Below are 13,292 nucleotides of genomic sequence, written 5' to 3'. Positions count from 1 at the left end.
CCTCCCTCCCTCTTTCAGATTCTAATTTATCAGACAGGCTGAGGTGCCTCCTCCTGTCTTCCAAGGTAATTTCCAGTTACCATTACAGCTGTTCAGGAACTGTAAAAGATGCTAGGCTGAAAAAATATGGAGTTGGGGGCCCCCTTGTTTATTATTAAATCTATCTCCTGTCTTTCTGAATATTCCATTCAGGGCATTTAAAACTATAAATCATAAGGCAGCAGGAGTGACTCACAAGCTAATGTAATTGCTAGTCCTTTGCAAGTCCTTTCCTGGTCCATTCTGTCCCTCCTGATGACTTTCAAATCCAAAATGACTCCCTGGGCCATGTGCTGGTTAAAGTCTGCTGCTTCCGTCTACTATTTCACAACTGCCTCTTGGAAGTTGGTTGGGCTGAGAGAGAAGGACTAGCCCAAAGTTACCCAATGATCTTGGTGCTCAAATGAGGAATTAAACCTGGATTTTTCTAATCTAAGCCTAAATTTATAATTGCTGGTCCTTGACGCTGATTTGTCCTGGTTGGTGTATTGATCCAAGCAGAAAAACTCAAAAGTCAGCTGTTGGATGGAAAAGGCTAGACAGCACTCCATTTACATTGCCCAGAACAGCAGTGAAAACTAGAAGCAGCTCAGGTTGAACTGGGACAGTTGTGTTCTTATGAAATGCTTGAAACAGCCATTTGAAGCTCAACACATGAGCTTCATGCGCAGAGACTGTTTTTCACACCCCTATTAGCACTCCAGATTGCTTTGTACAATTGATTTTCTCATATCTCTATTTATAGTGTGTGTGTGTGTGTGTGTGTGTGTGTGTGTGTGTGTGTGTGTGTGTTGCATTATAGTGTATAAAGTGTCCTGGGAGTGCCTGACCACGCTTCTAGTCTGTCAGTTTTCTAGTATGCTGCAAAGATTTCCATTTGAATTTTGTATAAAACTTAAGTATTTTTTTTTTTAATTTAGATTTATATGCCGCCCTTCTCCGGAGACTCAGGGCGGCTTACAATGCGCTAAGCAATAGCCTTCATCCTTTTGTATATTTATACAAAGTCAGCTTATTGCCCCCACAAACTGTGTCCTCAGTTTACCTACCTTAGAAAGGATGGAAGGCTGAGTCAACCTTGAGCCTGGGGAGATTCGAACTTGCAGTAATTGCAGGCAGCTGGATGTTAATAACAGGCTATTAGTCTGCTGCGCCACCAGGCTCTATTATTTGGTATAATAGAGTATAATAAGTATTTGGTTTTTAAGAGCAGAATATAAATCATAACAATATGACTAGTGCTGTTATGCAAAATAAAAGTAGAAAATGACCAAAAGAAGAGGGCTGCAACTGGTTTTTTCTTGTTAATTGCTGGAATTCTTGCATTTAATTGCAAGATTAAATTCTCTCCACAATTACTGCATGTAAAATGAGGAAATGTTCATCCCAGAGGTATAACATTCATCTCTCACAAGAAATGTATTCTGAATTTCAGAAACTGTTTCCTTAGTAACTGAAGCATTCTAAATTGCTACTATATAAAATAGCCCTTTCTCATCTCCAACACATCTGGATGATTTGGGCTGTTAGTATCTAGCCAGCATGAAATCTAACCTGACTATAGAGAGCACCAAGTGGAAGCTGGGCTAACCTAAAGTACTTACGTTACTTTAATATTGTGCCACTAGGGGGAGTGCTAAGCCTCAATGATTTTAGGTTATTTTAAACTTTGTTCTTTATAAATACAGGAAAGTTTCCCTTTTGACACATAGTTCAGTGCTTGTTTGTTTTTTAAATAACATATTAAAAGCTTTAGCTTTTCTTGCATTCAGACCATTCCTTGACTTCATTACTAGAACATATAGATGATAGATGGTCTCCAAAAGCAGCTTTAGTTGCATACTATTTTTGTCAGTTATTTACAATGTGGGTTCTCTCTGCATTTGGACTAACATTCACAAATTTGGTCTAGGTTGCCTGAATTTTGTTCTACTGGTCTATTAAACTTAACAATATTTTTCATTAAAATTACAGTTTTCTTAGCATAGTCATTTAGGTGATTTTTTAAAATGTTACAGAGCAAATAATAGTGGTTCAAAATAAAGCTATGTTCAGACATAAAAAGTAAGGTTTTTAAGGTCCACGTTTTCCATGGCTTCACATCCATATCTCTGTAGTTATCTTGGCAACAGTATGGAAGTGATTTGCCACAGCTGCATTTGAGATGGTTTTTTTTACCTCTCAGCCTAGCCTGCAGTTCTGATAGTCCCTAGGTGTCTCCCATCCAGATACTATCAAGATACAACCCTACTTAATTTCTGACATTCAGTGGAGCTCTCCCTTAAGCATAGCTAGGTAGTTGAAGGAAATAGTCGGAAATAAATGGGAAAAACCAACACAAGGAGCATCTGAGCATAAAATGACTAAAATTTAAACAAATGGTTCCTTCCCAATTATAAGAATTAGTACGTTGTACCTGCCTCTAAGCATGATCTTATTTTCTATTGTTTAACCTGCTCTTACCCATAAATTTGTAATTGAACAGCCATGGAGAGTTAACATTTGTTAGATTCTGCTTGTTGTAGAAGAATTACAAAGGAAAATTGGAAGCTGCATAGTTTATGAACTGTCTTCCTGTAACTTAGGAGCAGCTGGAATAATATACACATTTCCAGAATTCCTAGTTGGGGAATAAATATTCATTTAGAATTAACATTTAGCATTTAAATCAAATGCTGCTGAAAGAGAAAGAAATACAATTCGGTATGTTTCAAGGATCAGGAGAAAAAGCAGAGCAGCATTCCTGATAATGTGATATTTGGCTTGGAACTATGATAAATTAAAGCCAGGGTTGCTCATGCTACAAAAGGAATGTACAGTATGTGAGATACCAATATGTTTATGTCATTTTAGGAGAAACACAATTTGTTTTCGTAATCATTACAGTAGCTAAGACCTAAATATTAGGTAATTTTTCTCCCTCCCCACCCACTTTTATATTCCAAACTATTCTAGGTGGAAGAGCCATTTTGGTGTAATAGTTAAAGCATGAGGCTAGAAATCGGAAGATCATGAGTTCTAGTCTTGCCTTAGGCACAAAGCCAGCTTTGGCCCAGTCATACACTCAGCTCTAGAAAGCAAGCAGTGACAAACCATTTCTGAGCAACCTTGCCAAGAAAGCTGCAGAGATTGTCAAGGCAATCTCCAAGAATCAGTCATAATTGAACAGAATGAAAATAATTCTAGGGAGACCAAGTATAGCAACCCTAGTTAAAAATCAGCTTCTTGCACACAACTGCTCTGGTAGAATAAGGGTGCTTGCTTTATTTTTTCCATTTTGTATTTCATTGTGGATTGCCATAAAGGCAGAAAGGTTGGATTAAAATTGTAGTGAATACTTTACCAGTCATATTTAGCATACTGTGCTCTGTTTCCTGCATTTTATCATATTTTGGGGGTAATTGTTTTCTCCCAAATTGCCTTGCAACAATTTAATAAGATGCAATCAAAACTCCGCAAGCTCAGAATCCCTCTCCCTCCACATTCACATACCTTCCAACATACATACAGTTACACTTAGAAAAAGGCAAGAGGAGAGCTAGAAAAGGGAAATACAGGAGACTGATTCTTCAAGACCAGGCTAAAAAGGATAATTATTTGCTGGCATTTATTATAAGATAAAGTACGCAACCGAATCAAGCTTCCCAGGTATCAGTAATGTAACTGCTAATCGTTTGATAAAATATAGCATGTCATTTACTTCAGTTTGCAAATATATGGTGATCATTAGACCATGAATTTATCTGGAAGAGCTTATCTTTGGCAGAATTGTCATTTAACTTTTATATAATTGTATAAAATGTACACTTATTTGCTATGCAATTAAGCATAAATATGTGTCTAGTAAAAAAGAATACAAAGCCAGTCCTTAGTTTTTTAGTTCTAAAATAAAATAAAGTTCTAACACAAATTGCAGCTGATGGTCCTAATTAGCTTTAGTTCTGACTTCAGTGTTCTTTACCAAACGTCTAATACTCAAGTATTCTTTTTAAAAAGTAGTTTTCAGCCTTTCAGAGCAACAGAGTTAAGCAGAAAATACAGTTTTGACTTTCTTTGATGTCTTTCCAACCACTCATAAATATTCTGCCATTTATTGACTAGTTCTGTTAAAAGACATGTTATATGTAGAAATGTTGATTCAATATCTATCTGGCTTAAATTGCTGCTAAGTTGAAGACATTGATCACTTGTGTGTGAAAATGCAGTATCAAACAGAAGTTTTAGAAAACAGTAACTTTTCGGTTTTTTAAAAAAATCAGCTGCTGAAATGGTAAAGTGGATTACATTCTGAATGTGAGATGCAACACTTAAGAGAAATGTTCAAAAATGTACAAGAGGAATCATGATAGGTCAGCATTAGATACATATTTTTGCTGTGCCATGACCATTCATAAAATATTAAGTATTTTTTATATTTAACAATAACAGTCTTTGAAAGTTCAACAAAATGGATTATTCTATCAGACCCTCTTCACTTTTGTCAATTTTGTTATGTTGCAGCCTGATTCTGCAGTTGTTGAAATTCATTTTTCCCCTCATTAATCTACACACAGTACCCCATAATGACAAACTGAAAACAGAATTTTAGAAATGTCTGTACATTTATTAAAAAGAAAAAACTGAAATATCACATTGGCATAAATATTCAGATCCTTCATTCAGTACTTTGTTGAAGCACCTTTGGCAGCAATTACAGCCTCAAGTCCTTTAGGATATGACACAAGCTTTGCACACCTGGCTTGAGGGATTTGCTGCCATTCTTCCTTGCAGATTCTCTCAAGCTCTGTCAGATTGGATGGTAAACTTCAGTGGACAGCCATTTTCAGGTCCATTTTCAGATATGTTCATTGTGGCTGGGCCACTCTGGGACATTCACAGAGTTGCCCTTAAACCACTCTGGTGTTGTCTTGGCTGTGTGCTTAGGATCGTTGTCATGTTGGAAAGTGAACCTTCGGCCCAGTTTGAGGTCCTGAGTTCTGTGGAACAGGTTTTTATTGAGGACATCCCTGTACTTTTGCTCCATTCAGCTTTCCCTCAACCCTGACCAGTCTCCCAGTCCCTGCTGCTGAAAAACACCTCCGCAGCATGATGCTGCCACCACCATGCTTCACTCTTGGGATGATATTGGTCAGGTGATGAGCGGTGCCTGGTTTCCTCCAGACATAACATTTAGAATTGAGGCCAAACAGTTCAATCTTGGTTTCATCAGACCAGAGAATCGTGTTCCTCTCAGTCTGAGGACTTTTTTGCGAACCCCCAGTGGGCTGTCATGTGTTTTGCACTGAGAAGAGGCTTCCATCTGTCTGGCTTCCTTCCATCTACCATAAAGCCCAGATCGATGGAGGGCTGCAGTGATGGTCATTCATGCCCTTGTCACTTCCCTCCTGGACTACTGTAATGCTCTCTACATGGGGCTCCCCTTAAAGAGCACCCGGAGGCTCCAACTGGTCCAGAATGCGGCCGCGCAGGTGACTGTGGGAGCGATGTGGCGAGCTGCACTGGCTCCCGGTGGTCTTCCGGGTGCGCTTCAAGGTATTGGTTACCATCTTTAGAGCTCTCCATGGCTTAGGACCTGAGTATCTACGAGACCGCCTTCTGCTACCGGTAGCCTCCCACCGGCCAGTACGCTCCCACAGAGAGGGGCTCCTCAGGGTGCTGTTGGTCAAACAATGTCGACTGGCGGCCCCCAGGGGGAGAGCCTTCTCTGTGGGGGCACCTGTCCTTTGGAACGAACTGCCCCCAGAGATACGAAGGATCCCGGATTCGTTTTTTTTTAAAAAGGGTTTTTTTAATCAATATGAGCCAAATTTGTTTAATATACTTTTAAATTGTTTTTAAATTTAAAATTTAAATTGTTTTAAATTTTATGTTTTTATGTTTGGCTGTACACCGCCCTGAATCCTTCAGGAGAAGGGCGGTATATAAATAATAATAATAATAATAATAATAATAATAATAATAATAATAATAATAATAATAATAATAATAATAATAATAATAATAATAATAATAATAGTTGTCCTTCTGGAACTCTGTCTCATCTTCACACAGTATCTCTGGAGCTCAGTCAGAGAGATCATCGGGTTCTTAGTTACCTCTCTTACTTCTTCCCCAATTGCTCAGTTTGACTAGGCAACCAGCTCTTGAAAGCCAAACTTCTTCCATTTGAAAATTATGGAGACCATTGTGCTCTTAGGAACCTTCAGTGCAGCAGAAATTTTATTGTAGCCTTCCCCAGATCTGTGCCTTGCAATAATCCTGTCTGAGCTCTGCAGCAGTTCTGTTGACTTCGTGGTTTTTGCTCTGCTACAGTATGCATTATCAGCTGTGAGGCCTTCTCTAGAAAGGAGTGTGCCTTTCCAAATCACAGCCAATCAATTTAATTTACCACAGGTAGATTCCAATCAAGGGATAGAACCATGTCAGCAACGATCAGGAGAAATAGGAGGCACCTGAGGTAAATTTCAAGTGTTGTTGCAAAGGGTCTGAATACTTACGCCACTGTGATATTTCAGCTTTTTATTTTTAATAAATTTGCAGACATTTCTAAAATTCTGTTTTTACTGTCATGGGGTTACTGAGTGTAAATTAATGAGAAAAAACAAAACAAAATGCGTGTGTCACAATGCCTTTATTTCTTTTGTAATCTTGTCCTTCAAGATTTGAATACCCTTTTGAAAGAAACCATCAATAGGCCTCAGCTAGTTTTTGTTTGAAAAAAAGAGCAAATTGAAAGATCAGAAGAAAATAATTCAGATGATGTGAATTGGACATGAGTATGTCTCCCCTTATACATCTTTTTTATATTAACTTCACATTGCCAAATCAAAGAAAAAATTCACTATTGGCAAAGATTTAACTATGTCTTGTTGGTTGGAGGCAATCCAAGAACGTTTAGATGAAACCACTAAAAAAACTGAGAAGACTCCCTCATTTTTACACTCCCATTTCAAAAAGATGCTCATCTGGGTTTTTTTTTTAATGTTAAAATAGATACATGATTTTAGTTAGATACTAACAGTATATATATATATATATATATATATATATGTGTGTGTGTGTGTGTGTGTGTGTGTGTGTGTGTGTGTGTGTGTGTGTATCTTTTTTTTTTTAGCTATCTGAGTCTCCCAGAGAGCAACACAGAGTTGCAGTTTGTCAGCAGAAAAAAGGCCCAGAAACTTGTGAATGAGATTTCACAGAACCTAGGGCTGTAGAACAACTAAGTTTACATAGGTAAAACCTGGCTAGAAAGAATATGCACATAAAAGCCTACGAAAAAGAAAAAAGATACGTTGTACCTTTACAGGAAGGATATCTGAGAAGTGGGTGTGGCTCACTGACGACGCCTTAAAAGGCAGAAATAGCTATCTGAGTCTCCCAGAGAGCAACACAGAGTTGCAGTTTGTCAGCAGAAAAAAGGCCCAGAAACTTGTGAATGAGATTTCACAGAACCTAGGGCTGTAGAACAACTAAGTTTACGTAGGTAAAACCTGGCTAGAAAGAATATGCATATATATATATAGGACAAAGAAAAAAGTTAAAGAAGAGATATTAAACTGTATGGAACCAAAGAAAGAGCTGGTGCTGAAATATTTTTCTCTCTGTCAGATTATTTTTCAGGGGCCAAAAATGTCAGACTATATTTCAGCTTGTAGCAATAGTGCAATGATGGGTTGATTAAATTGGATCCCAATGATGGGATCCAATGATGGATTGATTAAGTTAAATGTAATTAAAATAGGATTAAAATTAGATCTATAAATTTAAATAATACTTTAAAAGTTTTGTTAAGCAGGGTTATAGTTTAAAGAAATAACCATGAATGTTGAGCAGATTCTTAGAAAGAATGAATAGAGAATTTGAAATAATGAGATAGTTTTGGGCCAGGAAGTGTCTAGATGTAAAGGCAAGGGATCAGGAAGATAGAGGATGAAACCAAAAGTATGTAGAACTCATCCCTACAGTCCTGAACTGTCCTATTGGTTAACTAAAACAGCACACTGGTGGAAAAAAACCCATTACATTGAATTTGAATGAAGTACCTATACTGCTGGGTAAGACAGTCAAGTACATAAAAATTAAAATTATTTGCAAAGAAACATATAGCCTTGCATCTTGACTGAAGTACCATTTTGAGAACTATCCCTGCTTATTGAAGATTTTAAAAGAAGCATTTATGAATATGAAGAGGTTTGGGGAACCAGTTGTGACGCTCTTCTTTTTATGAGAACCATTAGTTTTTCTCTGATCAGGGCTTTTTGGATAAGCTTCCCAAAATTACTCTAGAGTAAAGGTAAAGGTTCCCCTCGCACATATGTGCTAGTCATTCCCGACTCTAAGGTACTTGAGTAAAAATAAAAATTATCACATTGTGGCCTAGGGTGGTTTCTCTCAAGCCTTCTCTTGAGATCTAAGGCCCTGATCATCATATCATCTCCTTATTCATACTTTTGTTCCCCAATCTACATCACAATAGGTCAATGATACTGTGTGCCTAACAGTCTACCATGCTCCATCGTGCCCTTCTGCTAGGTTTAATTAACTGAATTAATCTAGTTTTGGTATCTTATACACACACAACTTCCTATTGCTCAGTGAAATGTGTCATGGGAGTAAAGCCATCATCCCATTTTAGTGGATATCTGAAAAGAATCTGGTTAATTGATTTACATGATCTGTCATCATCATTTCAGCCATTGTCTATCCACTGCAGGATGAAGGCCTCTTCCGCATGTTTCCAACCAATATGGTCCTAAGCTTTCTTTTGCCAATTTGGGCCCACATTACTTGCTGATTTTGTCGATCCATCTCATTTTAGGTCTCTTTCGTGGACACTTTTTATCAAGTGAAATCCATTCTGTGATTGCCTTGGTCCACCTGCCATCAGTTCTTCCTGCCAAGTTGAGCAGCCCATTTCCATTTCAATTCTTTAACTGTCTTGATAATTTGGTATACTTTTGTTTGTTCTCTAATCCATGTGCAGGTCTTTCTGTCTTGTCTTGTAATGTAATTCTGAGCATGTATCTTTCCATGGCTCTTTCTGTCACTCGTAGCTTTTGTATTGATTGTGAGGTTAGTGCCCATGTTTCACTGGCATATGTTAGAGCAGGTAGCACACACTGATCAAGGTTGTTTTTGAAAATTACGGTTAGTTTGCCGAATGCCTGCCATACACATTTAACACGCCATTCAATTTCCTTTACTGTATTACCTTCCATTGAGATACCTTGGCCAAGGTATATGTAGTGGTCTACTGTGTTTAGTTCTTCTCCATATATATATAGTTTTTGTTTCTTTGGTAGATTTATTAAAGATAACCTGGCTCCTTTTCAGGTTTATTATGTACATTCCAAAAATAAAAATGCATTTTTTTTAATATTGAAGAAAATGCATTAAAGCTGTATAAAACAGTAATATGCACTTTTATTAGAAATGATTACAGATTGTTCCTAACCAGTCAATAAATTGTGATTTAAGTCAGTATCTCAACCTTGGCACCTTTAAAATATGTAGACTTGTGGAGTTGAGTTCCACATATGTTGAAGTTGCCATGGTTGAGAAGCATAGATCTAAACCATTAAAATAAATCTCCCTTATTAGTAATTTAAATTAATATGATTGAAATTCATCATACTGGTGACACACAGGATTAATAAAAGAAAATGAGTAAAACCAAATGTACAAGGCACATATTATATTATACTCCCCAAAATTGGTGCCAGATTAGATGAAGTGCAAGTAACAGCCGACAGATTGACCTATCTCATGAAATCCAGTTTTCTTCATTCTTGATTGTTTACCATCTTGTGTGTTGAACTAGAATCCTATCCCTATCCCAACTATTACATCAAGATGTTTACTGGGTAGTAAGAGTAGGTAGGTTATTGCAACGTTTGCAGATTTAAAAAAGAAATAGCTGTATTTATATGGAACAAGTTGTGATCTTGCTTGGTCTTTTAAAAACAGAGAAAAATAAGAAGTTGTGTTACTTTGTGACTAAGTTCCACCTTTTGAATAAGTTAAACTTGCCATTCAAGGAAAGTGTGTTTGGCAAAATTGGAGAGGAAGGTAAAACCTGGATTAAATGAAATAAAAACAACTATTTTAATATTTTTATTATCTGAATTTTATGAAGGAAGCAAATGAGAGAAACAAAGATAGTTGTGTAATGTACCATATATACTTGTGTGTAAGCCCCTCCATTGATAAGCCAATTCTTAATTTTTTAACCAAAATACCATGACAAAATGTGCCATCTGCTGATAAGCCAACCCTTGAAATTTCCGTATGTTTTAATTTTTACACTTAGCTTATCCGCAGGTAGCACATTTTTCACTGTATTTTAATTATCCACAAATACATACAGAGTATGGTGGCACTTTTAAAAAGTATTACTGTAAATACTTGAGGAGAAGCGTGCTTGCAGGTAAGCCAAACCCAATTTTTAAATGTATTTTGGCACCTAAATTTCTCAGCTTACCTGAAAGTATATATAATAATCTTATTACCGATAATTTGAGGGGATTTATTATATCCTATTGTATCATTCAAAAAGCATTTTTTTTACTTGAAAAGGTTTAGGCAAAGTTCATAGAGAAGTTGATGGAACTTTTAAATCAAAAACTACTGAAGGATCTGCTACTTTATCCTTCAATATATTTATGAAAAAAATAGATTCTCAGGACTCATTATAACTTATGCTAAATATTTAAAAACAATCTTTAGAAAGATTGTACAAAAATGGATTTTAATATTGGAAGGGGTCAGCTGCAATTATTAATTTGTACTGTCCAGTATGATATAATGCAGTTCTCAGTTTTTCCCTTCTTATAGCAACTACTGCTCTATCAAAGAAACCTTAATAAAAGGCCCACTTTTTCCAAAAAAGAGTTGTATATTTACAAGCAACAAGATCAGAGCCTGGTGCAACTTGGCTTAATACCAACTACATTGTTCTTCTCTTCATCTTGTGTGATGAAATCTTCTTGGAAACATCAGAGCTTATTTTGTAAACTTTTATTTGATTTTTTAAAAAAAGCATTACCTCAATAGTGATTTTTGTCTTTTTTCTCACTGTTAACTGCTTTTCTCATTATTAAACATACCTGCTTTTGTTTTTTAAGTTACTGGCAGGCAAATAAGAGAGATCTAAAAAAATGCCCATAAACTGTCCCCACTCCCAAATAATAATATTAGCCATCAAAATCTGCACAAAGCATTATGAACAAAGAGAATGTAGTTGTCACCTTCCTTCTTCAAAAAATTAAGCAGGAGGAACATTAGTGAGATTTTGGCTCTGCAAATAGTTTTAAACAAACAGGAATATAAAAATACTTTTGTTTGGTAGGTCCAGAAAAAAAAATATTATCCAGACTATACAATTACCTATTAGATTATGACAGCGCAGAAGAGGTGGTAAAAGAACCGATGATAGTATGGGCCAAAAATATTGGACATAATATAAATTTGGATGAATGGGAAATGATTTGGAACAGAAACTACAAATTAACAAAAGCGGCATCATATAAAGAAAACCAATATAAAATGTTATACCGATGGATTTTGTATGTGGGTGCAGAATCTATTTAACGTTAAACTGGAATTAACTCTTGCGCAGGCTTTACTCGTATGTGCAGGATCGACTTAGCAAGACAAAGTCCTGAATGGTATTCAAAAGGTAGTGTGTGAGGAGCGGTATCATTTTCCTTGTTCAATACAGCAGTGAGCCTTGCCCCACTGAGAGGTGGTGCAAATAGAATTTGTCAATGGAAAGATTTTCTCTGAATAACATTCTTCTGTAACTGGTTCCAATTGTATTAAATATTAAATCTTTTTTTTAATAGAAAACCCCCAAAGGAAGAACAACTTAGCGACGAAGCTGCCAAGGTGATTTCTAGCCTTCCTGACTTATCTTTCATGCATGCCAAGGTGTTGATGTTCCCATCTACGTTGACACCTTCAACAGTTTGCCAAGGCAAGGTAGACTAAAAGTGAAGTGGAGTGGACAATTTGTATTAATTTTTCCCCTAGCTCTTTTCTGTGACCTACAAATTATCTTGCTTTAATTAAAAATCCAAGTTCAGGTGATTTGTTGGTAAGCAGCACTAGAAAGATATACATAATAATGTATATTTCTTTACATACTGGAGCCCTGGATTTATATTAGAAAAAAATGTAAATAATTCGGGAGGATTGCACCTTTTTTGAAAACATCCTTTTTTCTGTGTGCTGGGGTGTAAACATTTGTCTTTGTGGAATACACTGGTTGTGTCCTTCTTATAAAACTTTATAAACATTTTTTTAAGATGAAAACACCCAGTTTTTGCTCTTCATGAAATTTTCCAGGTTTGTTTGTTTGTTGTTTTTGTTTGTTTGTTTGTTTGTTTGTTTTGGTCAGAATGAATCACTTAACGTTTGATTATTTTTTTTCCTCCAAAAAATGGGTCAGGCCTTTTGTTTTAGGTTTTTGTTTTTTTTTTAAAGCAAGGCCCTTTTCATCTAATGAGGCCTTTTCTTAGGGACTTGATGGTTGATTTTTAGTTTTCTGCCTTTTAGTAATATGGCTTAACATTATCTTTTAAGAATTTACTTTGGGTTCATTTTAGAAAAGTAATAGATCACTGCCTAGCCATTTGATTCTTGTGATCTATGTAGTAATCAATATGGTTTGGGATGGAAGGACCAAAACTATCTGAATGTCTTACAATGAAATATACTTGTTACATTTTTTTGTTGTTGTTGTACCACTATTCTTATGTTTGATTTTGCACAATGTAAATTTGACATAATCATAGGTTGCTATGGTTTAGGCTGTATGTACAGAAAAAAACTATGGGTTGTAAATGTTTGGGGAAATTCCTATGGAAAAAAAGAGAATGCTATGTAGAACAACCTCTAACAAGGTTCATGTGCATGCCTGAGGTCTTTTTGAAATTTCAGTGTACAAATTTCTCTTAGCCTAATCAAAATAAACAAATAAAGTTATATAGTCTGTTAATGCGTGTACTGATGTTCTCTTTATGTTTTCAATACTGCTGAAGGCAGAACTGAAGATTCCTTTTTTCCATACATGGAAAGAAAATGTGTACCTAAATGGCTTCTTACCCCAAAAAAGTAACAAAATATACACTATTATTAATTTAAAAGTAATATACTTTTATTTCCTATTGGTATGTGGAAAATTGTTTCCTTCTTCTTGGGATACCTGCCTGTAAAGAACTGGATCTTTTGGGACCTTAGTTACAGTTTCTCTT

General features: G+C 36.1%; 1 protein-coding gene across 2 annotated transcripts in view; it reads left to right on the top strand.

The window, feature by feature from the left end:
- The window catches only part of AFTPH (aftiphilin), a 43,149-nt gene extending 30,113 nt beyond the window's left edge, over positions 1 to 13,036 (top strand). For both annotated transcript variants that reach the window (XM_070933080.1, XM_070933079.1), the window contains one exon: positions 11,883 to 13,036. In XM_070933080.1, coding sequence (XP_070789181.1) covers positions 11,883 to 12,027 — 145 coding nt within the window. In that variant the 3' untranslated portion in view covers positions 12,028 to 13,036. The remainder of the gene's footprint in view (positions 1 to 11,882) is intronic.
- The last annotated feature ends 256 nt before the right edge of the window (positions 13,037 to 13,292 follow it).

Source organism: Pituophis catenifer, unplaced genomic scaffold, assembly GCF_029215685.1.
Source record: "Pituophis catenifer annectens isolate HBS135680 unplaced genomic scaffold, rPitCat1.0.hap2 SCAF_1, whole genome shotgun sequence".
Lineage (NCBI taxonomy): Eukaryota > Metazoa > Chordata > Lepidosauria > Squamata > Colubridae > Pituophis > Pituophis catenifer.
This window is presented reverse-complemented; position numbering and strand designations above follow the sequence as displayed.